A 27,971-nucleotide genomic window follows, 5' to 3' on the forward strand; every position below is an offset into this window, starting at 1 on the left:
ATCGAATCGACCCTGGGATTCCGTGACTCAGGCGGGAGCGGTTCGCCCAACACAAACACGCCCGGGCTTTCCCCCAGCCCCGCGGGACTCCATTTCCCAGCGCACCCCGCGCCCTCGCTGCCGCGCCGGGAAGATGGCAGCCCTGGTGTCGCCCTTGGCTGCTGCGCGCTGCCTGCTGCGGGCTCTGGGGTGCCGCGCCCGCCTGCTCCCGCCGCACAGAGGTCAGTGCCGCCGCCGCGGCTCTCCGGGACTCGCTAGGCCCGGGCGGGCGACAGGCTGCCGGGGGTCCGCGCAGGAAGGGCACCGAGAAGCGGTCGCAGGAGCCGGTGCGTGCTTCCCCTCTTCGTGGTGCCGCGGGTCTCTCCCCGGCGGAGGGGAGGTGGGTGGCGGTGCCGGGCGGGACACAGGCCCGGCCGCTCTGCCCGTGACCTGCCGCTGTCCTCGCATTCCCTGGCCCGGGCTTGTCCGCGACCCAGCCCCGGAGCTGGGACCAGCCTAAGCGAGGTGGCAGCGGGAGTCGGACCCGTGGTTTCCCGATTTAGTGATGCCGCTTTCCCCCTGGGAAATAGGGCCTCGGTGCGCTGCCTGGCGAGAGCCTTGCGGCTGCGCCGGGCTCTCGGTGCCAACGCTTTGACCGGGCTCGGGGACTGATCCCCCTAAAGGACCCTGCGGTGCATAACGAACGACAGCTGTGCTCCGTCTTCGCAGCCTTGCTTTGAAAGTCTCTTCAGTGCAAAAATTTCCGGGGTTTTGTTAATTTGAAGCTTAGGTTACGAACAGAGGCCTTTTTTCTTTAGTGAGAGCTCTTCGTCCTCTGCCAGTCTGGCCAAAGTGTGAGAATTCAGCTGGCCATGGGTGGATCCCATGATTGATAAATGTTCACATCCACACATTATGTTGTGATTGTAGGATATTTATACATCCTCAGCAAAATAGACAAGCACTGCAGATAGTACTGTAGTTGCATGTGTTTTATTTGATATTGTCTAACACTTGGACTCTATGCAGGTTGTTTTTTGTAACCAACATTCTAGCATTTAGAAAAAGTTGTTAGAGCAATCCAGTGGCTTTAGGCGGTCTGCCAGCTTCCTGTTAAAGGGAAGGTAGTCCTTGCATGTGTTCTTTGAGGACATCAGACTGCAGGGATGGGCTGCCATCATGGAATTGAATTATAATCTTGGTTTTATGATCACTGGTGTGTAGTATTTTCTTTGTTTTTATTATTGCTTTTCACAGTTTTGTACCTTTTCCTTAATCAAGGAAAGGCATGACAAATATTATGTGGGTAAAGTTCCAATTTCACCGATATGCTTCTCTTGTCTTTCTCTACTTTTATCTATGGGTCAGGTTGTTAAACAGAGTGTGCATGAAAAAAATACAAGTTATCTTCTGGCAGAATAATGTACCAGGCTTGTATTCCTAAAATAAAATTCTAGTTCCAACTCATGTTTCTCTAGAAGATCAAATACTATTTCATATGCTGCCCGAATGAATGGCCTTGAGTGATTCATCTAAGGTCATGTAGGGAGACAAAAATGCAAATCCTTGTCCTTATGTTTTAGCTGCAAGCTGCTTCATCTGGTTCGAGCTACTAATTCCAGCAAGTGTGAGGCTTTTGTGAATTTTACATGATATTGGCCTAACATCTTCAATTCATGCAGATAACTTAGTGTATGTATGCCCCCCCGCCCCAATATGGTTGGTTGGATTTTGATTTTTCAAGCTTTCTATTAAGCACTGGAAAGTAAATAATTTTTTCAAATCACCTCCTCTTACATTCCTGTCATTAATCATAGTGCAATTATTTTGGAAGGAGCATTTGTTTATTATGGGACTATAAACATGTTTTCAGCTTTATACCTAGCACATGATCTCTTTCTCAAGAAGCTTACATGACAAGTCTTTGTTCTTCTGCAGGTTTATCCATGTGCTTAGCTTTTAACACGTGTTTAATTTATCCAAATCCTTGTACATCATGGGGCAGTATACCTGTTTGAGACTGATTCTGCAAAACTTGCATGTATATTTAATAAAAGATGAGACAAGAGGACATTGTTATTGTTTACAGGTACTAGCATGAAAAAAGTCCTTGCTGATCTTTTGCTACCTTTGCTCCTATTTTCACACAGGAAAATAACCTTTGGAACTACAAGACTGTATCCTTGCCCTTCCTCCTCACTGTGGTGTCAGCTAAGAAGGAAAGATTTTGCAGGAGTTCTGCTACCAGCTTAATCTTGAGTTTAGGAAGGTCTCTGATACCACCATCTGTCTGTGGATGAAAGCACCCTCTGACTTCCAAGTCCTCTTTTTCTGTCCTGGCCATTATGTTTCCTGGGCAGTTTTAACAGCTTTACACTAAGAGTTTCAAGGTTTGAAGCAGTTTGGCTTCATTGTGACCCAAACTAATATTCTGAACTTCAGCTTGGATTACTGAAAACATGACAGTTTTTAAATGCTGGTTTCTATTACTTTTTCCTCTCTCCATACAAATTCCAGGGTTCTCTCTCTGAAGAGCTCTCAAGGCAGATTGCACTGGCAGAGCATTAATGAAACAGATGTGATCCTTGTACCTTGCATTAACACCAACTAAGCAGAATCTGTTCCAGCTTCTTGATCATGACTGTCAGCAAAGGTGGCACTTGGGTGATTTTTGGGGTACTTAATTTTGGTGCAGTTTTAACCTACATGAGTTTGGTTTAGATGCAGTTGTCATACAACTGTTGGTTGGAAATATTCTTTATTTTAAGACAAACAGTAATTAACCATTACAGCAAAGAAGGAAGGGGAAAGTGTTAATTCTCTATCTCATACCTTGGTTACCCTTCTTTGCTCTCAACCTCTTGGCTGCTGTCAGGATCAGTTTTGGTATGCCACAACTCAATTTCCATTTCAGTTTTTCTTCTTGTGTAAATAACGCTAGTGCCTGCCTCAGCAGTGACTGTTGCTTTCATAAGATGTGTCATTGAAACTCACATGCCTTTTTATGTGTCATCTCAGATAACAATTCTAAGTAGCGGTAGAAAAACTCAGCAACACTCTGATCAGTTTTCCAATTTGCTGCTTTCTTCCAGAGCAGAAAGTCCCTGGAGTCAGGAACACTTTTTTATATTTTTATGTAGGCATTAATTATCTTTGCAGTGGTAAATTAATGTCAGTTTACTGAATATGTCTTGAGTCCCCACTTGAAAGAAATGTTTTTATAATTGCAGATTGGCATTTTAAAAAATAAGTTTTATTTGCCTTGTTGAGATTTTTTCCCCTCCGATTTCTTTCTTTTTTGGATGTATCATGGTAGGTTTTCACTGCAGCTGTGTCTGTGATCCTGTGTAATGTGTAAGCAGAAAGGCAAATGCGAGGACCTAATAATATGGTATGAAATAAAGTGAAATTATACTTACATGTGTATGTTTTGGGAACAGGAATTTAGGAAAAACGTCACACCTTGATGTCAAATCTAAGGAAGCAGGGAACGTCAGGTTAAATGTGGTAACATCCAACACTATCCTGCACCCTGAAGGTGGGAAAAGTAGGTTATGGATAACCATATGTCTAGTTTTACACTGTTCTGTGTAAAACTAAGTGAACAGTGAATTGAGGTTGTGATTTTTTTGTAGTTGTATCTAGAACACTACACTGGTGTGGGTGATGTTTTTACTGTGTGTGACACTTGAAGACTTCAGAAGGGAACTGGTACAAATTGAGTTGCAGTTTCTGTAATACAATGATTAGATAATGAAATAGTAAGGCATGAATGAAAACTCGTATTTTGTAATGTGGAGAAGAGGGCTGTAGGACTACAGTTAGTGCAGTGAATCATAGGTGATTCCTATAGTTGAGTGATAAGATTTTGCAGTCTGTTCCACAAAATGCAGGTTATGATGGAGGGTGCACATTTTTTTCTGTCTCTTAGAATATTTTATCACTTGTATACCTACCTTTTGTTGTCTTATCTCTAAAAGCCCCACGTGCTCTTCAGTAGTGTCTGCCTTCTTTTGCAGTTACAGGTGTGAGTTTATCACTTAACCAGTTACTGGGTGTCTCCTGGTAGTGTACTATAGTGTGCTCCAAATATTTCAATTCCAGTGTTCAGTATTATTTTGGCAGACCAGTGAGTGATTGGTGCCAGGACACCCTCTGTCGCGATTTGGGCATAGTCTCCACTTCCGTCACGTATCAGTGACAGTATTTTCTCCCACTCCCAGGATGGTTAGCTGTGAGTACATGTAATCTGAGACAGGCCCCATGCTTCTGAGCAGTCCTACCAGTGTGCTTTGTCCATGGCCAGGAAGGGCATGAGCCACAAACCCTTTCTTACCCCTAAATTAGTTTATTTTTATTTTCTTCGATCCTGTGGTGAGCAGCAGGAACTTAAGAATTTACAGGTATAAGGGGGAACACTGGAGCTCTTGGGGCCATCAACTTCTGTGTATTGCAAAGGCACAGATAGTTCAAAGGTATGGATCACAGGACTGAGGTTGACTTTTTTTGGAAGTGGAATAGTGGAAAACAAGATGAAAAAATTTTGAGAGGTCATTTGAGGAAGCTAGTTTAGTGGAAGGTATCCCTGCCCATGGCAGGAGTGTTGGATCTTGATGATACTTCAGATCCCTTCCAGCCCAAGCCATTCTACAGTTATGTGATCTTTGCCTTTCCCCTTCCCTTCAGAGGCAGGTCAGAGGTAGACCTGACCAGACCTGACCTGTTCGCTGACCTGTTCCTGACAGATTTTTATCAAACTTATTTTTAAAATTCACCCCACGTTGTTGGAAGTTTTACAACTTCTAGACTGTTAATCTATTTTACTACCTTAATTACAGTTATTAAGTTATCTGTATAAATATAATTTCCTTTCATTTTCTCAGTACCCTGGATGTATCTGGAGACAGCTATATCTTCTCTACAGATTTTACTCACATTTTTACAATAACAGACTTTGAACTCAACTTTCTTTATGTGATCTCTTTAGATAGGGATGAGCTAATTACACTTGATTCAAAGCAGCAGCTCAGTTCCTCCATGAACAAGAGAATTTGGTGCAATTATTTGCTGCAGATAGAAACAGTGTCTGTCTTTTTATGGAGAAACTGTTACTTGCAAAAAGTAAATGTAATTTGATCTACTAGGCTAGTTTTATTGTTTTCTAATATTCTAACTTTCTTATAACTATTTAAAAGTTTTTTTTTTATTTTTATGGCATCTTTGTGGGTTGTGACTCATATGTTAAAAAATAGTCCTTTACATCTCCATTTGCTCTCCCATTTGATTCATACTTCTAATAACATAGGCTGTGAAAATTGAAGTGTCTTCCAGGGCAGACTATACCAGTATTGAATAGAACAGGGTTTTTTTCCCCCATGTGTATTTGTATTGGAGTACTTGTGTTTATTTTATTTTAGTTTATTTTTTCCTTTAATAGTGTTATGATATTGTCTCACTGTCATTTTGTGATCCAGTGTAGCTGTTTTTGTGATCCAGTGTAGCTGTTCTAGATCTTTTTTTGTAGAAGTATCCTTTAGCTGCTCATTCTTCATCTCCTGAGTTAGTTGTTTCCTGTAAATAACATGCTTTTTCCCTGTTGAATTGCATCCTATTTGCATTAGATTATTTGTCCAGTTTGTCTGAATTTACTTGCCTTCCAGGGTGTCTGCAGCCCTCTCCTTATTTTCTGTTATTTGTGTTCCCAGTCTGCCTACTTTATTTTGCCATGTATGGCATGGATGGAAATTCAGGGGTGCACCAAGATGAGATCGTGAGGCCTCTATGAAACTCTGCTGTGGAAATACACCTAGTTTATCTGTAGTAATTATTACATATCCTTTTTCCAGCTGTTTTGTACTTGCTTAAAAGTACTTTCACTTGCAGCTTTCTTTCCTACTTTATAGATGGCAATGCTATATGACAAAAACATTACTGCAATTATCAGGCTTTTCCTTTACCCATTAAGAAATAACGTTTTTCTTTATTATCCTTAACCTGTTAAATGACACTGGAAGCAGAGAAGATATTTAACAGCTTTCCAGTGTATGCCATTATTTCTGAATTAATGATTTGGCAAGCCTTCTTTGTAATCTTATGCATGCTTCTCTTTCCTAGTTATGTCTTGTTTTATGTCTAGCAATGCTGCCTTTTTTTTTTTTTTAATGTCTTGTTTCTGACAGTGTTCCTACCTGGTCTGGTCCCTGTCTCTTGTAGGCAGAAGATAATGCCAGCAGATCAGGCTGTGGCATTGCAGGGCTTCACAGCTGCTGCCTTGCTTAGTGTGTGTTTGAGTCTTTCAGCTTCCTTACAGAACTCCTGGTTTGATCTCTTGTTTGTTGCATTTAAAATATTTTCTGAAGTTTTACCTGAAGGGTTATCTGTTTAGGGAAATACACTTTGGAATTTTTAAATGGTTTTACCCCAGTTTGGAAAAAAAATAAAGGTCAAAACTTCCCTTGCAACATCCAAAATTTTACCTACTTTCTAGCTGGATTTCCTAGTATGTGTGCTTGTTAATAAAATAATGTTAAAACATACTGCTAGAATAAAGTTAGAAATTGAGTTAAAGAAAAATGAAGGGGTAACCAGTTGTTATATAGGTAAGTTGTGTGTATATGTCTTTGTGTGAACTATTAGGCATATGTGTTGTTCATAAGGAGATGCTTTTAAAAACCTCTCTATTAATTGGCTACTTTTATTTTTACAGCCTACACAGCTCAGGCAGATGAGAAGACAGGCCCTGGTACACCTACAGATGCTCATGCCAGAGCCTTACTGGTTTGCAATGGACCTTTAGAACATTATGACTTTTTGATTAAGCAGGAAGAGCTGAAAAATGATGAGCAACAAAGAAGAGTTGTGCAACACCTGCAGAAATTGCATGAGAGCCTTAAAGGCTACAGCATTGATTCAAAAAATGTTCTTTCAAAGGTGAGGCTTACAATGACAAAAATTTACATTTATATTTGCTCATAAAAATGTGCTTAAAACACATAAATTTCTGTCAAGAGCACAAATTTTATTTTTGGAAATGTGTCTTTCCAGATAGATCAGTCTTTATGTTTCAATCTCTCTTCTTTCTTTTTTGGTTTGTAAAATCCAGTGGCACTCCAGTAGTAACCAAATTAAATATTATTGAAATAATTCTGTAAGAAAATCTGATAGTGGTTTTCATTATGTCCACTGCCTACCTCTCCAAAACGTAATTTGGCTATAGGAGAGAGGGGCCTAAACCAGGTTTTAATTCTCAAGCATCAGTATTATACTGGTGTGTTTGAATTAGTAAACTGAACACTGATATTTTGTGTTCTAACAGATATTCCACAAATAATTCTGCATTATAATATGCACCAGACATGACTTTTAAAAACAATTCTTCTCCATGTTGCTAGTTTCCAGGTGAGGTAAGGAAAGAAGACCTAGCTATAATCTGCAACCTTGTTGTGTTTTTTGGGGGCATCATAGTTTCTTTCCAAAGGATTTACGAAAGTTTAGACATATCTGGGTTGCACATTGCCTTAACAATCATGGTGCTGTTAGCCTGCTGTTGCAACTCCGTAACTTTTCCCCGAAGCTCTTCATGCAATGTTTTCCAGACTGTCTTTGACAGTATTTTCCATGTTTCTTGTTTTCATGCTGTTATTCTCAGATTGCTGCTCTGGTGGCCTTGCACCTGCAAATATTGATAGCACTGGTATGGCACATTCTCCTGGGAAGCAACTAGAACTGGTGTGGGAATTCCCTCTTCAGCTTTCCTTGCCTCTTGTTTTGTAGATCCGAGGTTATATCCCAGAAAACCAAATGTAGTGCCCAGCAAAGCAGATAAGACATTTAATTCCTTGCTAAATATTGGGCAGTCATGGTTGTGCACATTTTTTTTGGACATGATACCTGAAAGATAGGCTGCAAATAAATCCCCATAAACTGATGTCTATGGAGCAGGTATTTGTTAATTGCAGCACTGGTGAGGGGGATAACTCCACCTGACTCACCCACCTTTGTTAAGTGCTGTGGAATATTTGTCCAGAAAGTATTGCTTAATATCATTGTGTCACTGTAACATCATTACATAGGTGTGGGAACTAATTTACATAGCGTGATCTCATGGCTGTTAGATAGTTATTTTGCACTGTGTTTGTGCCTCCCTGCCTCCCCACTGAGGGAGGGTCATAAGGGGTCTTTGATGAAGGCTTCCAAGGTCTTCCTCGCATCTGACCTTTTCAACTTTGTCTTCAGAGCACGCAGTTGCAGTGTTCCTTGGCCTGAATTCTTCGTTTTATGGCTAATTGGCTTTGCACTTGCCAATTTTTCTTTGGTACTAATCTATCTCTAAAGCTATCCACCTGGTGAGTTTTTTTTCTTTTTTTTGTCTATTCAGGACAACGCAACTAGTTAACCATATACTAGCCATTACATTGTATAAAAAGTTATTTATATCAGGTTATATAGGTACTAAAAGCTATGATTCAGGTTATATAGGTATCAGGTTATATAAATATATAAAAAGTCATGATTTAGGTTATATTGATGTCAGGTTATATAGATACCTTACAACCCAAGCTATATAAGCACCTTGTAACTTAGATCAAAGTTATATAGGCATCACACATAAATGCCAGAATTTATTAATTTTCATTTTTTAGAAAAAAAATTATGGCTAAATCATTGGCCTTACTGCCAAACCTGAGGATCAGTAGGCTAGAGCATTTTGACCTTTTCTGGCAAGATGTTTTGAACATTTGGTTATTAAGTTCTAAAAGCCCTGCCCTGGAGAATAATTTTGAGAGCTGACTTGTGTTAACTGGAGTGCTCCAAATCTTTGTTAGTTGTTAGAGCAGGTGTCATGGCTTTGTAGATCAAGCATTATGTGCATTTGTTATTTACTGGTTCTTTGACTGGGAAGTGTGAATAGGGAAGAAAGCTTGTATTACAGAGAAAAAATACCAACCTTACTCTATTTAGGAAACATGATGCTGCTGTGTCCCTATGTAACTGAGCTAATTGCAGTAAAGCCAGACTGACATTTTCTTACTTGAATGCCATTTTTTACTTGAGAATGTGTTTTTCACTACTTCCTTTAAAGTGTTCCATTTCTTAATCTAACATTTCTTTAATTTTAAACCAACTTTTAAAAATTGTTGTATGGCTCACTGCTGGAGCTAATGAGTCAGTGGGGACACAGCTGAAGAGCTACTTGCTACAGGGATAAGTGTTGTTGCAGTTTGAGGTTTTTCTTTTAGAGTTTGATATTTCTGTGGAAATCTTAAGATTGGTAACCAGACTGAGCACTATAGTGCTGTGCCATACATCAAAACCCCAGAAAAGGAGAGCAGTGACTTTTGTATAAATCTGTCAAAGTCTGCTAGCTTGTGTATTTAAATCATGTCTCAGGGAGAAGAAGTCACAACAGCTTTGTTCCTCTTCTGCTGTCTTTGAAGAAGCAATTTGCCAATTCAAACAGAGCTCCTTATGAGATAAAATGAAGCCTAACAGATGATAGTTTAAATTCTAGTGCAGGCCAGGTTTTCCTTCAGCAAAGTTGCAATCAACATCTTAATGAAGGTTTCCCCAGTCACAAATGTGACTAAGTAGCTGTTAGAAAAATCATAGGCTTATCATATGTTTGCATCTGGTGAGGAGCTTCCTAAGTAAGCAAAGTACTTGGTTTTCTGTTGTGGACTTCCAGTGTAGTGATGCTGCTGCAGACTTGGTTCAGTTGGAGCTAAGGTTTTTCATTTTCATGCCAAGGAGAGCTGATGCTGAGTACTGTTGTCTGGAGTTGGCCAGGGTTGGATAGGATTTGTGCAGGGTTATGGATGGAATTCATTCATATGACCTGTAGAAGGCTTCTCCAGGAAATACTAATGATATAGGTAAATCCTGTGTTTGTGAATAGCTTGCTGGCATTCTCCTCTCAAGGAGGCCAGGTACTTTGTAACTTTGAATACTGTCATGTTTTTATGATAAAACCATTGGACTTCCTTTCTGTTTTGTACTAAGTGAGTTTTAATAGAAATGAAACGATGTATTTTAAATTAATTGAAGATATATTTTGAAAAAAATAAAACACTTTATCAGTTATATTTACTATTTTGTAGGTTGACTTCTTGCTTTTTCAGGAGGTTTCTAGCAACTTGAATAGCCCACTTTTAGTATGAAATCTCCTGTACTGAAAAAAATTAATCTAGTGGCAGCTTTTTCAAAATAAAAAAAAGTGGTGCTTGGCATTTCAAGTGTGCTCATTTTTCCTGGCTCTGTCATTGAAGAGAATGTGGTTGAGAGGTTGCAGTGAAGGAAAAGAGGCTGTGGAAGAGTAGCCTCTGTCTACCAACCTCTTCTGTAGTCTGATATTCCTTATTTTATTGCCTGATTTCTTCTGTGATAAAATTGGCGAAGGCTCTTCCAAAATAGCAGAAACTATTCCAGAAATAGAAACTTCTTACACTTCTGAACTGTTACAAGAATGGTCTGCTTTGGTTTTAGCTTTGTTCTTCTTTTGTCACTTTTTCTCTCAATAGTTTTATTCATTACAATATGGCAAAAGTAGGAGTAGGGAGCAAATATTTATATCAGGTACAATAGAGGCCTTTCAGATTTTTTTTATCCAGAACACTTGTGTTACCTCACAGGCCAAACCTTTCTGAAATGAGTAGACTGCGGCACACACACACACACACACACACACACACACACACACACACACACATACCAGACACCAGCCATTTTCTTCATAGCAATAAAACTATTTTGTTATGATTTGTTATGATCTAGGTTTTTTGGGGCATCAGCTTAGAATGAATCTCAGGGGAAAAAACAATTATTCTTGCTGCCAGCCAAATAGGCTTCTGTTTTTCAAAATTACTCCTCAAATTTGAATAAGGACTTTGATCTTCAACTTGGTGAAAGCATGGCCTTGTGTGCTGAGATATTTTGAGGTCCTCTGAATTGAAGTTCAAGGCCATAAGAGTTTGCATAGACATTTCAGATCTCCAGCTTTTCAAAATAATACCAATTGGGACATCTTAAGAGTTGTTGAGTTGCTGTACTAATGACTTGAAATAAGCTCAACTATAAGTGAGGTCATGTTTTGAAAAGGGGTATGAACAATAGTAAACACCATTCAAGACCTTGAAAATGTCTTCAGCTACAACAGCAGCCAAAAAGGAGGCCTGAAAGAGTGGGAGAAAGAGGCAGTTTTGTTAGCATTTAAAAAAAAAATCTGCTGTGGGGAGACTTGTCTATTGAATTTTGCATATTTTAATTAGCCATCTTAGTATTGACATGCATTTGTACTTAAAAGTTTTTCCAATCGGGGTGTAAATACTCTCAGGAAATGAGTTGCTTGCTTCTGGAGTCTGAGCAGGGGAGAAGGTGGGAAGATGTTTCATGTTACTAAATATATCCTTCCCTTCAAACTCAAATTGTGTGTATCACTTAATATCTGTGGGTTAATACCTTAATACATTTTAAATATTAACTTTAATGTCCTTAAATCTTACCATTGTTGCCAAAGAAAACATATTATCAACAAATTTAACACTATTATGCTGAGATCCCAAATGTACCACAGGATAATATGGAAATGAGCAGGGAGAAGTAATTAATTTAGTTTGTCTTCATACATTTCCTACTTTTCTCCTTTTCCTGCCTGAGATAAAGTAGACTGTCCTTATTTTAGGGATCCTCCTTATTTAGGAGCATCTTTTGCATTACATTTCCCCCCTCCTTCTTGCAGAGTGTATGTTTGCATAGAACCAAGAGCAGTCTTCTGCTTTCTTTGCCTCCACATACCATTGACTGCTTGCTGTGATTTAAATTGAATCAAGAACGTTGATGGGATTTTTTTCAGCAATCCAAGGGAGGTTTCCCTTTTTCTTAGACAACTTCCAGACTTCAGAAGATGCATTAGAATAATTAAAACAAAAACAAAATCAATTTTATGATCATGCAAAATAGCTTGAGACTGGTAGGATGTCTTGAGTTTTCAGTATTAAAAAAATCTACTGATAAAGTTTTACTTTTTTGAAATAAAATGTATGTTAAGAAAAAAAAAACAAGACAACTAAAGAATATAAAAAAATTCTTAGAGTTGTACAATATTTAACAGGAATGAGGAAGTCATTATCCTAAAGCTGTCATTAGAAGTATATGTAAAATATTTCCTACAAACTTCTTTAATTGCTGAAACAGGACAAGAGGTTTTCTGACATTTGATTTGTTTTTAGAGATGATCAGGTTCAGCAAATATGTTTGGATCTACCACAGTATCTATCCTTTTCAGCAATCAGATATTGCTTAAAAATTGCTGTCTTCAAAGGGAAACTAATTTTCATTTTTTAGATCAACTTTTATGGAACCCAAGCCATTATATTTGTTTCCTCTAGTCAAAACAAAAGTTCTTTTTCTGTCATATGTTATCAAGAAATTAGTATGTCTAGAAAGACAAATATTAAGATAGCTAAATGTAATTAAGAAAAGCATTATAATGAAAATACTGGTATAAAAATGTAGGCATTATTATTTGTTCTGGTTGTATAAGCTTTGCAAAAACAGGTAAAGCTGTACTCTACACACTGATTTTTCTAGCTTTGTGTCACTTCTTGTGAAACTGCAAATCATGTTAATACAGCTTTCTTGTATAATAAATAGGATGTGATAGTCTTTTATATTGTTAAAATGATTGTTGGTAACCTAAAACTAAACCCAAAGAAATTTTGAAAATGTCTCATTTGGACATTTGTCTGTTTCTCCTTTTCTCCTTTAACTTTGAGCATCAGTAGTTTTATTGAGCACAAGCTCTTAAAAACACGGAAAAGTATTCAGCAATTAAATTGTCTTACAATGCTTTCAGAGTACTAGAAAATAGTTGCAGCCTTGTCAATTAATGGAATAGTTTCCAAACATCTGAAACCCTTTCCAGCCACAGATTGATGATACAAATTTTTGATTACTCTATTAATAGAGATCTAAATTAAATCTAAAAGGGGCTCTTGTGTAAGAGCCATGCTTGCATATTTTCTGAGTGAGCTGGTACTATAGAACCGAGATATTACCCTTCTACTTTTTTGGTCATGCATTTTCTTTCATATTTAATTAGTGTTTTGTACAGACTCCTCTATTTCTTTAACATGGCACTGTATTTTGAAAAAGTGCTTTAGATTCAAGTTGTTTAGCAATTACCCAGCTCCAAATGAGACCACGGGGTTGCAATTTTAATTTTCCTCTGTGTTGGCTCAGGCCATAGAGCTCTGAAAGTGGAGCACTTTAAAATAAGTGAATACTCCTCTGCAGTGTTTTTTGTGGATGTCAATTCAGTTTCATGGATTTGATTGAATTTTGTCAAGATCTCCAGTTTTTTAGGAACTGTTTCTTTTTTGAATTATACTTGGAAGTGGCTGCGCACGGTACCAGGGTAAAGGAAAAGAGGACAATTTCAAATTGAAAATCTTAGCATTACTTTGAGTTTTCCCATAGAAATATATACTTAAGTAAAATAGATATCAGGTGTCATATGTCCTGAATAATATTAAGATATTTAAACTTTTTTAGCAGTATTCATTCCAGGTGAAAGTAACTCACTTGAAAAAAATGGTTAATAAAAGTCATACTTCAAAAGTTTATTTTTATATGTTTATGTATTTATACATATACAGACACATGCATGTGTATATAGATAGATATTTTTACTGTGACTCCATTGATTTTAGTCATGTTTAAACCAGGGATGATTTCGCATTTAATATTCAAAGCTGTGAGAAATAGGATGTACAATGTTCATGGACTTTGCAGTACTGATTTTCTGAGTCCTTAGTCTAACAGTTTATCTCTTTAGCAGATAATACCTGCTCTAATAGGTATTTAGTGCCTATATCTATGAATAGTAGAATTCTGCTTTATATCCTTTTTTCCTAGGACTGTTTGCTCAAATGGCTTAATGAGGGAAAGGATTTTTTTTCATTATTGTGGATTTGGAAACGTCAAATAATTTTATGTTTTCTGATAAAAAGGCACATGTGCTAGGGCAGGGGATGGGGATATTTTCACAATGATGTAAAAAAAACCCCAAATCCCATGCTCTGCATGTGTGTTTTGCTTCTTATACAGAATTTGAACAATGATAACATTTCTTAGGAATTCTGAGCTAATGATTTAGTCAAGGTTACACTTCACTACCTAGTGCTACTGTTGTGGTTAATGTTGCTACTTTCTTAGTTTATCACAGCCATGTGCTTGCTTTTATTTTACCCCGTATCTATATTTACTCTTCTTCTCTTGACTTGCAGTTCTTTGCCAAAACCAAACCCCCCAAAGGGCTTTATGTCTATGGAGATGTTGGTAAGTTTCATTTGCATTCAATGGAATTTTTTCTAAATTCATGTCTATTCAAATTCTGAAGCTTTATGTTTATGTGGCTTTATTGTTTTAATGAATTTTACAGAATGTAACATTATGATGTTATTTAATATAATTACACTCTGAATGTTGGAAGCTGTTTGATTGGACCACATTACTATGTGTAGCTGTTTTCAGCATTACCCATTCACTAATATTTAAGAATGCAATTTTAGAATTTGGGAAGTAATTGTGGGAGAGAATTCATATATTCTAGTTGCAACAGTTCAGCATGAAAACATACTTGCTTTCCAAATTAAATACTGACATGTTTTATGGATGTATGAGGAGTAATTTGTGCAACCTTTGGGCCATCTCTGTATTTCAAAACAGAGAAATAAAAACGTAGTTGTTCCAAATATTTGAACAGAAAATGTAACTGTTCCTTACAATAGTCTGGTCTTGTACTTACCCTATGGAAAATTAGTTTCATTAGGGCCAAGCTAACAAACAATCATTACTGTAATCAGTACATACTGCTCTTAAATTAACTAGCTGTTGAGTGTTTTTTATTGTTCTTATTTGAAGGCACAGGAAAGACAATGGTGATGGACATGTTCTATTCCCACTTAGAAGTAGAAAGGAAAAAAAGAGTCCATTTTCATGGCTTCATGTTGGATGTACACCAGAGTAAGTGCAGACACAGGTATCGACAAGAATTTTATAAAATACAGTATCTATTAAAAAGTCTGTCTCATAGTCATATTAACTACTGTAATTTTATTTAAATATTAAGGCATAAAGAAAATGTAAAAAAAGAGGAGAAAAGTTAAAGTATTTTAGCATGGTTTATCATACCAGCATAGATACTAATTGCATATTATTTCTCAAGTATCTTTTCTGAAAGAAAAATATACATGCCTGGTCATATATGTCACTTGAGTGTATTGGTCAGAATAAAATCCTTAACTAAATGTTTTCCAGGTACCAATTAGCTTACCTGAAATTTGAAGAAGGCAGTTGCTAAAACTGATAATGTAAAGGTTAAACTCAGTCTGTATTTTGAATAAGCAGTAACTAAATTAGATATAATTGCCAAGGAGAATTGGAACTATTCTGATTGACTAATTTATTAAAACTGTCAGTAATTTACAGGAAAAAAGTAATAGAAAGAGGAGCATCGTAAGTTGCAGGAAAATTTTCTGATCATCTGAATAAGGTGCTTTGTTTTGACAGGGATGCTGTTCTAGATATTTTAAAACTTGCTTCTGTTTCTAAATTCTATGACCTTATAATTCTGTCAAATTGTTAACTATTGCTGTATTTTACAAGTGTTGTGACAACTGCATTTTTCTGGGGAAGCTTTCACTGGTATAAATAACTCGAGCCACTTTTTAGTGCCCACTTTTCTATCATTGCTGGGTCACTTGAGATTTTCTGTTTCCATTTCTTGTCATTTGTGCTAATCTTAACAAAGGTAGCTTGCTTCTGCAGGATCTTTTTTTTTTCTGAATCTTTGTTTATAGTCAGATGCAATACAATCCACGAGACAGTAAATTACGGATTTAATAATCTCACTTTGTGCCATTATCATCATCTTCACATGTTGAAGTATAACTGTGTTGATACATCTGCTTTCTTTTGCTTTTTTTCTTTCTTTGCTTTTCTAAATGCACTCGTAAAAATACCTTCAGAGCAAGATAAAACTGCAATTTGTAACAGTTTATAGAAGATAAAGTATAATTGCATAGCATTCAAGACATTTTTGACATTTGTTTTAAATCTATCTAAACAAAATGAGAATCACAAAATCTGTGAGCTTTCAACTGTTGTGTGGATATGGTTGAAAAGTGTTTTACTCTCTTGAAACTGGATTAAGTTTACCAGTTTACTTTTTATTTGTTAGCTAAATAATTTTGTTCTTCCTGTCTTAGAAAAAAACCAAATATTTTTCCTGTTTTATCATCTAAGGAATACATCGTCTTAAGCAGAACTTACCGAAGAGAAAAGCAGGATTTATGGCCAAATCGTATGACCCAATTGCACCTGTGGCAGAGGAAATAAGCCAAGAGGCTGCTCTCCTGTGTTTTGATGAGTTTCAGGTAAGAAGTCTCCTTCTGAAGTTTCCTTCAGGTGAGATGACTCCTTCCTTTCCAGGGAAACTTCATAAAATTACTTCTGATCTTAAAATATGATACTTGTTACTGCTAATATAGTATTTGGATCACTGGCCAGTAGTGACCTTTGGAAGTTAAAGCCTAGAAGTCACTTTACAGTTTTGAAGATGGTGGGGTTTGGTATATTTTTTCCATGGTAGACAAGATGCAAGTTATCAGCATAAGTCTGCTTATAGTGGTTTCGTTTGCCAGTCTGGTCACTGATGTCATACAAGGGGGTACTAGAGTTCGTCTGGAGGCTCATGAATGCTTCAGGGCAGGGACCATCATCCTGTCCTGAGTCTGTACAGTGCCACCTGATGCTTGCTTGGCACTGATCTTTGCTTTTGTGGCTCCTATAATGCAACAAACATTCTCCATATGATAAAGGATTTTAAGAAATTTCTATTGAATTAAACATGAAAATTAAAAATAAGTGTATAAAATGATCTTTGCCCAAGCTAACTTGATTATTTCATTTGTTTTACACAGCTTCTGAATATTAAGGGCATATCACAAACTTAAATGTAAAATTCTTTATAAAAATGTTTCATAAAAAAGCTAGAGGTATTTGGCAGCTTTAACCAGCTGAGATTTTTTTTTTTTTTTGATACAGAGACAAAATGTAGAGCAAGATAAGAACATACATACATTAGTTCTCAAATCACCAACAGTGAAATAATCTATTAACTGTGAATTGTCTGTTATGCTGTTAAATTAGTACATTTCTGAAATGGATGGAGCAGTTTATATCTCCTAGCTATTATTTGGCAAACCTGCACACTTGAGGAAGTAACTGTTCTATGGTTAGCTCCCATGAAGGAAATTTTGGTCAAGTAACAGCTGTTCTTGTTTTAAGTTTCTCTTGCATTTTTCAAGCAGGGGTGGTTCTTTGACCTGTGGTTTCAGAATGTGTGGGGTCATTGCAATTGCTGCTGTTTGATCATTTAATTTGTGCTCACTCCAGTGAATATGATTATGCTGGGCTTCCAAATCTAAATACAGAGACAGTTGTACTTACACTATGAAGAAATGGGAAGGTTTGGAGAGGGAGGTGTTAACTGTTACAGCATTAAATGCTCAAATGGTAGAAAATGGCTGTACCATGTATTAGTGTAAATACCTGCTTTTCTGTATAAGTGCTCACTGCTTTCATGTTGCAGTATTGCAGTGTTTACAGTCTGTCTGTAATACTTACACATTTAAAAGGGAGAGACTGGGTTTTTTTTGTTCCCAAGTTGATTGCCTGCTCCCCCTGCTGACTTGCTTGTGGTACACCAATGCCTTCAGTTGTAAAAGTCACTTGTTCTGTTGAACTGTTGCAGTTGGGAAATTAATACAAGAGCTATACTTCAAAATGTGTTTCCAAGACTTTGCATTAATAAGTGAATTTTTAAAATCTACTTGGTTTGGGTATAGTACTTTTCTAAATTCACAGATTTCTGAATGACTGGATTTCTTGCCATTTTCTCTAACATGGAACTCTACACAGGTTTTGGCTGTTTAAGAGGAGTTCCAGCTTCCTGAAGATTTGCAGAAGGCACTGAATTTGGGATAAGAAACCCTCTGCTTAAATAATCATAAAGTAGTGCAGTGGCTGGGAGAGAAAGCTACACGGTGACACCGTTAACATTAATAATAAGGAGCCATATTTAATTTGGGATATTTGCAGCTCATTTCTGCAGTGGAGATCAAGGATTTCTTCCCCTGCAGTCTGATTTACTCGTATTTAAAGAACTGCTAGATTAAAATGAAACTGGAAAGTACTGCAAGCTTAGAACATACACTGCTCTGACTTGTGGATAAAGCAACTCTTTGTTTTGACAGATGAAAAGTGAGGTTGTTTTGGCAAAATAATTGTGTGTGGAGGCAACATCAGAAACTATTGAGATTTTCTTTAAACACTTCAAGCTGCTTTCAGATGCCTGCTGAACAAAAAAAAATAGGAGAATAAGTTGAAATTGTTTATTTATCTTAAGAATGAAAACATGGATGAGTGATATCTTAAACAGGGGCAGCAAAACGTATTTTTAATGCTCATTTTGCAGAGGAAACCAAATGCAGAACTTAAGAAGACAAAAGCATTGCTGAGGTTGCATTTTCCTCATTGACAATGGGCTAAAGCAAAACAGCAGTATTCCAAACTGAATCTTCCTGCAAAGCCCAGAGAACTGTTAAGCAAGTGAAGAATTGACCAACTGATCTAAAAAAAATATTTTAGTACTTCTTTTAAAAGTAATTTTCTGTGTTCTGAAATGTTGTATTAAAAAAAAGAAGTTTTAATGTTTCTTTGTGGAAATACTGTGTGATGGCCAGGACCTCAGTAATGGCACTGTGCTTCTGTGTTTGTCCATATTGAAGCAGGATTTTGTAAGCAGTTGTCTGAGCTCCAGGCTGTCAGGTTTTTAAAGCATTGCAATGTCTTGCTGATCTTTGTCATACAGTTTGCTGGAAATAGTAGTATTTTTTTAATCACAGAAGTCTTAAGCCATTCTAAAAAAGCCTTCATTTTGAAGAAAAATCCTAAAATTTAGCCATTTGTAATGATGGTATTTCAGAACCAGGGATGGCTAACAGTGACCAAGCACACAGGTAATTAGAAGCTCTAATTTTGGCACAGGACTGTAACTTATGTTAGTATTGGTAATGAAACCAGAGTCCCTCCTTCTTGGCAAGCTGAGCAATCATGCAGTGTTAACCTTAAGGTACCAAAGGTACCATTTGGACTACAAAAGTGAACAATTTAGGGAGTTTTTACTGACCTGCATTCTATTAAAAGCCTCTAATAAAAATTAGGCTCTTATTTTTGTGCTAATACTAATTGCTGATAATACATGCTTATGTTTGTCATTCATTATGTGGAGCTGTACCAATCAGTGGCTGACTGAGTGTCAGGCACTTAGGCATGTAAATTAACTATTAGTCTAGTGTCTTTCCTTTTTTTTTTTTCTTTTTTTTTCTCTTAAATGCTAATGAAATTTCTCTTTTCTCTCCCCTAGCAGGCTCTCCTTATTGATAATTTGTAGACTTTGCTTTTATTATCAGTTACAATAAATGCTGGATACAGTAAAAAATAGGAGAACTTACAATCCTTTAGTTACTGTCTTCTACCTGCTTTACCTTATAGAAATGTTTCATCTTTCCTAAAGTGTATTTGATAAAAAGTGCTCATATTTGCATCCTGGTCCTCAAAATGGCTCTTGCTTTTTGACAGAACTTTCAAGAGGGTCTTTTTTTTTGTGTGTTGTTTTGTGTTTTTCCTTTTTTGTAGTGGAGCTCAGAATTCTGCGTCTAGTAACAGTTCTCATTAATAAGTGAATGCTATTGTTTTGATTTATGTGAGCATTAATATTCTTTCATTCCCTGTTTGCTAAAGGTAGCATGCTTTGTAGTACTATTAAACAAAAAGGTTTGTATAACAAAATTACTTCTGTAATAGAATTTTACAACTTGGCTTTGTAGTTAAAGAAATTCCGTGACCCCAAGATGTGCATCTGTAGTGATTCCTCGTGTGTCTTGTTTTTTTAGGAATGGGAGAAGTTCCTAAATTTTGGTATCCAGAAGAAATAAATTATTGATAAGTGAAACCATAAGCAAGTGTGTTAAACATATGGTACTATAGCGAATTACTAATTTTTAAAATACCAGATCTTAGGGACCAGAGATAAGCAAATCTGAGGCATGTGTTACGGAATGAGTAAGAGTTTGTTTTTTAGAAAGGGAAAAAAAAAATCCCTATTACGGTGTTCGTAGAACAAAACGAAAAAAATTCTTTGGGAGAAGGAAACCAGTGTTTATATATCATTCATTGAGAACATTATTGCTTCAAAACTAGCTGTGAGAAATGTAACATAAGTCTTTTACCTAAGTCTCCAGTGTAGAATGATATATTTTTTTCCTGCCTAGAAAAGTTATTTAGAATGGGAGAATGATGGGGAATGGGGGGTGTGGAGTAGAAGAAAACATAATACTGGGTAAAATATTTCTGCACATGTGTTGCCATCACAGCATACACATCTAACAGTGGTGAAAGCACAGCAATCTGTCAATCTCTTGTGTGATGGGAATGAAACACTCCAGCATGCCACCACTGATTTATTTCCTCAGAACTGGGATCTGTTTTGGCAAGCCAAAATGCAACAAGTGTCTTTATAATAACCATAGGATCTGCAGGAAAATCAAGTGTAATGATCATAAAGGTGGTTTATGTATTAAGATGGTGAACTCCTGTAAAATATGAATTGCTGCTTTTTCAGAAAAAAACTCTATATTTTTTTACAGCACTGTTCCTGTATGCTTTTATTTATTAGTACTATAAAGCAAATTTATTAAGCTAAAATTAAGATACTTAAAGAAATTTTACTTAATGGCTTATCTTACAGTAATATTTTCTTCTTTACCCCCCATCCCCCCCAATATCACTTGTCCCTACCCATTTTTATTTTTCATTCGTGTTTTGTGCCTGAAGGTTAGAAGAGGCTGACTGTGCTGGAAGTGACTGCCTGCCTTTTGATTATTCATGGACAGTAATAGAAGGCACTTAAAAAGAACAATGAAATTGCTTATTTTTGTGATGGGCCATCTGTTGAATTGTTTTTTGCAACAATCACACAATAGTATCTATGTCATATCATTCTATTTTCAACAGCAGCTGATTATGTATAGTTGGCTACTTGTCTTTATTTCTGAAGTCCCATGACCATTTTAAATTCACCTCTGCAAACCTTTGCCTCAAAGGTAATAGAAATGTAAAACAGCCTGTGTGTATCTCTTTTTATTTTTCTGGGGTTTTTTTTAATGTTTTCCTAATTAAGTAGACTCTTAAATGTTTGGGTCTGTTTTCTGTGTCTCCCACCTGTAGTTTTATAATAGAAGTTAACATGGAATAATTTAGCAATTGGTAAAGAAATGGTGGAGTTCCACAATAAAGAGTGGGCAAGTTTTGAAAGACTGTGGTGCATTCACTGCTTATTAATTATCCCTTTTATTTTTTTTCTCACCAAGCAATAATTAGAATCTTTTTCCATGGCTTTCACTAACAAGCATTTTCCTAGCTACAAAGCCACTTGCAGATCTATTGCAGCAGAAGCTGAAAGCAAGATAAAACAAATGTGTTGTCTTCTCAGGTCACTGACATTGCTGATGCCATGATTCTGAAGCAGCTTTTTGAAAATCTCTTCCAAAATGGGGTTGTCGTTGTGGCAACATCTAACAGGCCGCCAGAAGGTAAAAACAAACATTTTACCAGTATTACCCAAATCCAGTGAATCTCAGTATCTTACAAAACAATTGTATTTATGTCATACAGTATTTAATACTAATGAACTCTCTAGACTGCAAGAATCAGAGATATTCCAGCTTGTCCCCTGCTTTTTCTTGTTCTTAAAGAAGAAAGGTTTTTCACTTAATCTTACCCCTCCTTTATCTCAAACTCGGTGTTCCTTTCTCCACCACTCTCAAAACCTTCTGTGTTTTCTGATCTCATCTCCTCTATCCAAACCAGTGAGAGGGTGTTTGGGCACAGGGCAGTTGAGGAGGAGTAAGATATTGCCTGTTTTGAATATTTTTAAGGATAGGAAAAGATCAGATCCTGCAAAAGAAAAGAAGTGAGATCACATTCCTTCTGAGTTTCTAACTCAGAAACTTGCAGATGTCGTCCACCAGCTTGAAGGACAGCGCTTATCAAGATGCCATTCTTACAAGCTGGTTTGAGGGAAGAGAGGAGAGTTGTTTCCATTTCTACCTCTTTCTACTTCTTTATTTATAGCGACTAGTCACTTCTAGTGACTAGTTAAGTAGATCCTTCAACAAAGTCCCCAAATCTGTATGGGTTTTAATTGAGCAGTAACTGTCAGTTTTTGTAGAGGAGAAAAATCTTTGTATTCTATAGCGTTAGCAGAGAGCATAATGCATGAAATTTTATGACATTTCAGATTGATCAATTTAAAATACTGAAGGAGTTACCTCAATTATTAACTGTAACAACCATTAATTTTCCTACCCAAATTAATTGTGTAAAAGAAAATCACTTATGATGGGCAATTCTACAATGAACTTTATCCTAGCAGAAAACCCAAAACAAAACAAACCCACAACCAAAAAACCCACACAAATGTTTTTCTTTATTAGGGGAGTAAACTATTTCCTATTGGCTTATTTTCCTTTTTTACATAAGATGAAATTTTAATTACTGGAGTTGTGTTGACTACAGATAGACTGAGTGCTGGTGCTTTACTCACTTGAGAGCCATCCTTCGGTTTTTTGAAGCACTGCTCTTTAAAGTTCAGGAGAATTTTTTATCATAACTTGAGGATTGTAGCCAGTGTTTTAAATCAAGACATGATTTTGTGACCTTTATTGTTGTATGGGTGTTTTTCATATATATTAAGTCACTGTATCAACCTGAAATACATGCACTTGTATTAAGTACCTCAGAGAATGTCAAGAACAGCACGTCCAGAGCTGAACCCTGGTACAGTCCAGATGTTGGCTGATTCCTCTCTCTGCTTTGGTCACTACTCCTGCATGCTCATGGTGTGTCTGACATCCCCCTGCAGGAAGGAGAGTTGGGTTAGTGTAATATGCCACACCAAGGACTAAGACTAAATGGAGAGATTTGTTTCTTGTGGATACAAAGGGGGAAAGTGGCTTTTTTATTAGAGAGCAGATGTGCCCAGCTGCTGACCATTACTGATACACGTACATGTGTTGAACTGCTGCTTTAGGGGAATGTGAGGGAATTTGAGGAGTCCTGGCTTCATTTCTCCACCAAAATGACTGTTTATTTTTTTGATCCTCATGAAACAGCGACATGATACAAAGCTCACAGCCCCATTAGCTAGAATAACTTCTGTTACACATTCACTAATTTTTGCAAGTAAATATGCAGTCGATTGCTACATATTTTAGCAAATACATGACTATCCTAATTTGCTGAGTTGGGAATGAGCATGATACATGGTTTCCTAGAAGTTTGTTAGTAATTAGAGTAATGGTCTTTACTGATAATTTTTCAAAATGTTTCCATGTACATAGCCAATTTTGTGAAAACCATTCTGTACGTGCCCTGTTGGTGTGTCATGGATGCAGCATCTTCTGTCCACCATGAGATGTTGGTAAAGCATAAAAGCTTTAGTTTAACTGGGGAATATAAATCTAAATATGGGGAATATAAAGGATAATAATGACCTGGCACGTGCTTTGTGTGGAATTTTGGTGATCTATCTACCAGCTGTCTGTATTGTCTTATTCGTTCCTTCTGACAGTTATAGGTGCTAAGCTGCCTTTTTATAAGGTTTCAAAGTATTAATGAAACAGAGCAGATCATCATACAGTTTTAAGTGATTGTGTTTTCAAAGAAGTCATTATTATGAACTTGTTGGGCAGTTGGATAATTCCCAGAGAAGAAAAGTTTATGTTGTATAAATATATAGAGATAAGTAAGATGAAAAATGCTACTTTGCAGTTTTTGTTAATTTGTATTTTGTTTGATGATGCAGATCTGCATTTTGCTACATAACATACTATTTTTTTTCTTTATTCAGTCGTGTTTTTAGCAACTTTGCCTTAGTTTACATATTAATTTAATTTTTCAGGTTTTTTGCCTTAGGGGTGATCCTTCTACTTGCTTTTGAAGAGGGGGGGTGTACCTGGCAGAATTGCTAAAAGATAAAGTGTACCACAGTACATCAGACAAGAATGATGCTGACTTAGTAAAGACAAATGCTGTATATTTAGTTTATGTGGGGTTTTTGCCCTCTGCTAAATACTTGGGTTTAGCAGTTGCCTAGTTTGGCCTTACAATGTGTATGAGTATACCAATGTATACCCAGCATCACAAATATTTTTTAATACCCTTACTTTAAGACAGATGCTGCTTTAATTTCTTCTGCTGGAATTAGTTATATGTCATTAGAGATTTAAATCATTTTTTGCTCCCTGCCAGTTTCACCCTTTCTCAGGATGTTCCTTTCTTCCCTAAAATTGTATTGAATTTTCATACAGTAAAGGAACAGAAATGGATTTTAACTCTCCTTTTCTGTCTTTTGTTCCTCTTCCTGTCTCTAGAAGCATTGAGTTTTATTTACTAGACAAGTTGACATTATTAAGACTAAGTAGCAAAATGGTACTGAATTCCTTTCTTTCAGATCTCTATAAAAATGGTCTTCAGAGGGCAAATTTTGTACCATTCATTGCTGTGCTGAAGGTAAGGAGAGCTACTTGTTCAATGCTTTTCAGTTTTGCCTGCTATATTAATGAATTTGTAGGAGACCTGTATAGGATTGCTTTGATGTCAGTTTCCAGATTATATATATATATATATATATATCTGCTTTAACTATTTAGAGCAAAACTAACTGAAGATAAGGCAAGAAGGGCCTTTTTCCATCTGGAATTAACATGTTTTTAAAGCTGGACTTCTTTAGCATGATAGAAAGTTATCTTTTTGCCTAAGGCAGCAGAAAGTGTTTGGATAAGACTTCCCTGCTGGTGCATGTGTGCTGTGTAACATAGCATCCCTCTGACATTTGTACTGTGTTGTGGTTATCATACTTTTATAAGGATGGAACAGCTTGCTGTTACTTTGATGTAAGGAAAGTGGGGCTTGTTCTGTACTCCTCAATTACCTTGTGTCTGGGTCTTTCTCGTGTGTAAATAGATTTTATCAGTGGCTGTTTGTGAGGCTTCATGTAATATTCAACAAGCAGTGGCTCTGAAGCAAGCTTCCTTCACTCTGCATGTTATGTTGTGAGAGGTCAAAAACTATAGAACTCCATTTTAAATTAAAAAATGGAGGATCCCTCCTTTAGGAATAGCACAATTTGTGCTTATTTTGCTGTTGAAAAGAATATGAACTTTTTATTTCTGGATGAGATGCAGATATTTTTTATTCACAAGCTACAGTTGTATTGTTATGTTATTGAGGGCTAACATACAGCTCTTGTTATCCTGCTCTGCCTGGATTGACATGACATGTAAAATGGAAGTAAAAGTGTTTCCCTACCTCACAGAAGTATTGCTAGAATAAATGCATAAATAATGTAAGCTGTATTGGTATCTAGGATAAAAGAATTGTAAGGTAGAGTTTAGGTAGGTTTGGCTTCGTGATCGGAGTTTTGGAATTGCTGAATTGATGCATTGACTGGATGTTTCTGCTCAGGTGGTCAGCACTAAAGCAGCTGACAGTGCCTTGCATTTTCAGTGGACCTTCTTGGATTGCTTAATCGCCTAAGAACATTTGAAAAACCCATCTAATGTTGACATTTGTACAATTACCAGGTTTAAAGTTAATATGCCATTGACATGATTATGGCACTCCTGTGCATCTCAGACTGGCTGTGTGTGAAGTCAGGGAGGTTACCAGTGAGAGTGGTTCTTACCTGGATGGCTTTAGAAAAGTAAGGAACATAAAAATAAATGAACAGCCACTTCTGTTTCAGATTCTTGAAGAGGGTTTATTTTGTAGCTGGCTGCATTGAATGAGAGCTCCCAATCATAGAGTATTTTCAAGCATGGAAATAATTTCATATGCATTTGCTTTTTGAAATGCAGCGACCATGACAAATCATTCTTTTCTATATATCTTTCTTTTGACTCCTAGTTTTCTCCCTGATAAACATAAGGCTCTTTAATTTCAGTGATTGTCAGGCTTTAAGAATACCTATCATGTATGCTTATCTATAGTTTCCTTTTTTCTCTTTTTAGCTAGCTGAATTAAAAAACAAAAAAGGAGAAATGTAGTTTATACATCAGAGCACCTCATCAGGACTGGGAAGGCAATCAAAATTTTTTAGTAGGGAGCAGATGGAATGCTGAGAGAAGCAGTAAAGGTGCCTTAGTCTAGAGAATGGAGTACTGCAAAAAGAAACAAGTAGCACAACCCACACTAGAGGCAGATGAATATTATCATCATAATGAATGAAGGGAGAAGTAAATGCTAACATAATTCGTAAGGGCCTTTCTAAAATACTGGATTTCCTGTCATTGTTCTTTTTCCCAGCACGTTTGTGTTTTAACACCACTCTAAATATATGTGGCTTCAATGTCACTTCAGTAAATATTACCAATGGAATATTATTCTTTCCCAAAGACATAATGACCAAAAGGTGGATCACAGGAAGCTTATTCACAAAACGCTTCTCTGACCCTGGTTGGAAAGTGGAAGGATAAAGGCATGGTATTAAAATTATTAATCAAGAAATATCAAAATCTACATTTTAAATTAAATACAGCAGAAATCAGCATTTAAAAATCACATTGGGATGTATTCTAGAGTAAGATTTTAACCAATTACCTTTACAGTACAAAGGTATGGATAGAACCGGATTGATACTCTTCCTTTGGTGGTTTGAGAAATGCAGATTTAGGCCTCCCCAATGTTTGTAGAATTTGTGGGATGGCATTGGTGTGACTGGATAAAGTAGCTTCTGCCTCAGCTGTGCATAATTCCGTGACTAGGAAATGTAAATATGATTTCTGCTAGGATTTTTGTGAAATATGAAGGAAAATACTGCACTGGTTGCTTGCAAATGTTTGATTTACTGTCTTCTCAACCTTCCCCTCGCTCCAAGCCATGCATGTCTGTGGCAATGTTAGTCTCATCTGACCTGTCCCGTGGTACTGGCTTTGACAGCTGGGACTAACTCCTGTCTTAGTTTTCCCTGGGCTCAGAGCCTCCCAGAGGACTTTGGTTTGAGGTTTAGCAGGAGTGAATAGGTGTGTTGATTTTTTTGGGTTTTTTTCCAGTAATTAACTTTCATGATCATAAATCTTAAAATAAGACTTGAGCACTAAAAATGGTTCAAGTTCAACACAGGAGTTTCAAATTCCTTTAAATGTTCTTGGGAACGTAGAATGAATGGAAAGTATTGGCAGTATATTTCTGTGAAGAGATGCTTCACTTGAAATCGGTTTCAAGCTCTTTTCATTCCTTTTCAGTGGAACACATAGTTTCTAGATACCTGGGTAACTGTTATACAGATATCTTTTCTCATCTTCAAATAATCAAAAGTAATGGTTTCTTCCCTAGATCTAACCATGTTCATCCTCAATTTTGTTTTTATTTTCTTCAGTCTGTGTAATTCCAGTGTCTGTGTTTGAGGTCCTATTTCTTACAAATATAACTGCAGACAAGTTTCTGTGGAGTAAGCAAAAGGGTGAAATAGCACTCTAGGGAAGATAGAGTTTGTCCATATTGGTGGTAGATTTCTAGGTGGTAGATTACTGGGGCAAGTGACTGTTGTGTGAAGTTGCAACTGAAAAGTTCCACATAGAGCCACATGAAAGCTTCAGGTCCTACAGCTGGTGGCCACATAAAAGCCCCAGGTCTGTGTTGTTGGGCAGGTCAGTAACACCACTGGCAATATTTTCTGCCCTGTGTGTGTTTCCTCTTCAGTTCTGATTTTATCCCATTGTTCTCTTCTTTTGAAATATTGAATAGTTAGAGATGTATTTTTTTCAGTGATTCTTTAATCCTGTAACTCGAAGTTTTTATAAACGGGAAAC

At 36.8% G+C, this 27,971-nt stretch overlaps 1 protein-coding gene across 1 annotated transcript in view; it reads left to right on the forward strand.

Moving 5' to 3' along the window:
- The first annotated feature begins 133 nt into the window (after nucleotides 1–133).
- Nucleotides 134–27,971, forward strand: part of AFG1L (AFG1 like ATPase) — a 59,928-nt gene continuing 32,090 nt past the window's right edge. Inside the window, exons 1-7 of the mRNA XM_062489924.1 lie at nucleotides 134–221; nucleotides 6,686–6,909; nucleotides 14,262–14,313; nucleotides 14,899–15,000; nucleotides 16,282–16,412; nucleotides 21,593–21,692; nucleotides 24,614–24,672. Of these exons, the coding sequence (XP_062345908.1) occupies nucleotides 134–221; nucleotides 6,686–6,909; nucleotides 14,262–14,313; nucleotides 14,899–15,000; nucleotides 16,282–16,412; nucleotides 21,593–21,692; nucleotides 24,614–24,672 (756 nt within the window). The remainder of the gene's footprint in view (nucleotides 222–6,685; nucleotides 6,910–14,261; nucleotides 14,314–14,898; nucleotides 15,001–16,281; nucleotides 16,413–21,592; nucleotides 21,693–24,613; nucleotides 24,673–27,971) is intronic.

Source organism: Cinclus cinclus, chromosome 3 (assembly GCF_963662255.1).
Source record: "Cinclus cinclus chromosome 3, bCinCin1.1, whole genome shotgun sequence".
Lineage (NCBI taxonomy): Eukaryota > Metazoa > Chordata > Aves > Passeriformes > Cinclidae > Cinclus > Cinclus cinclus.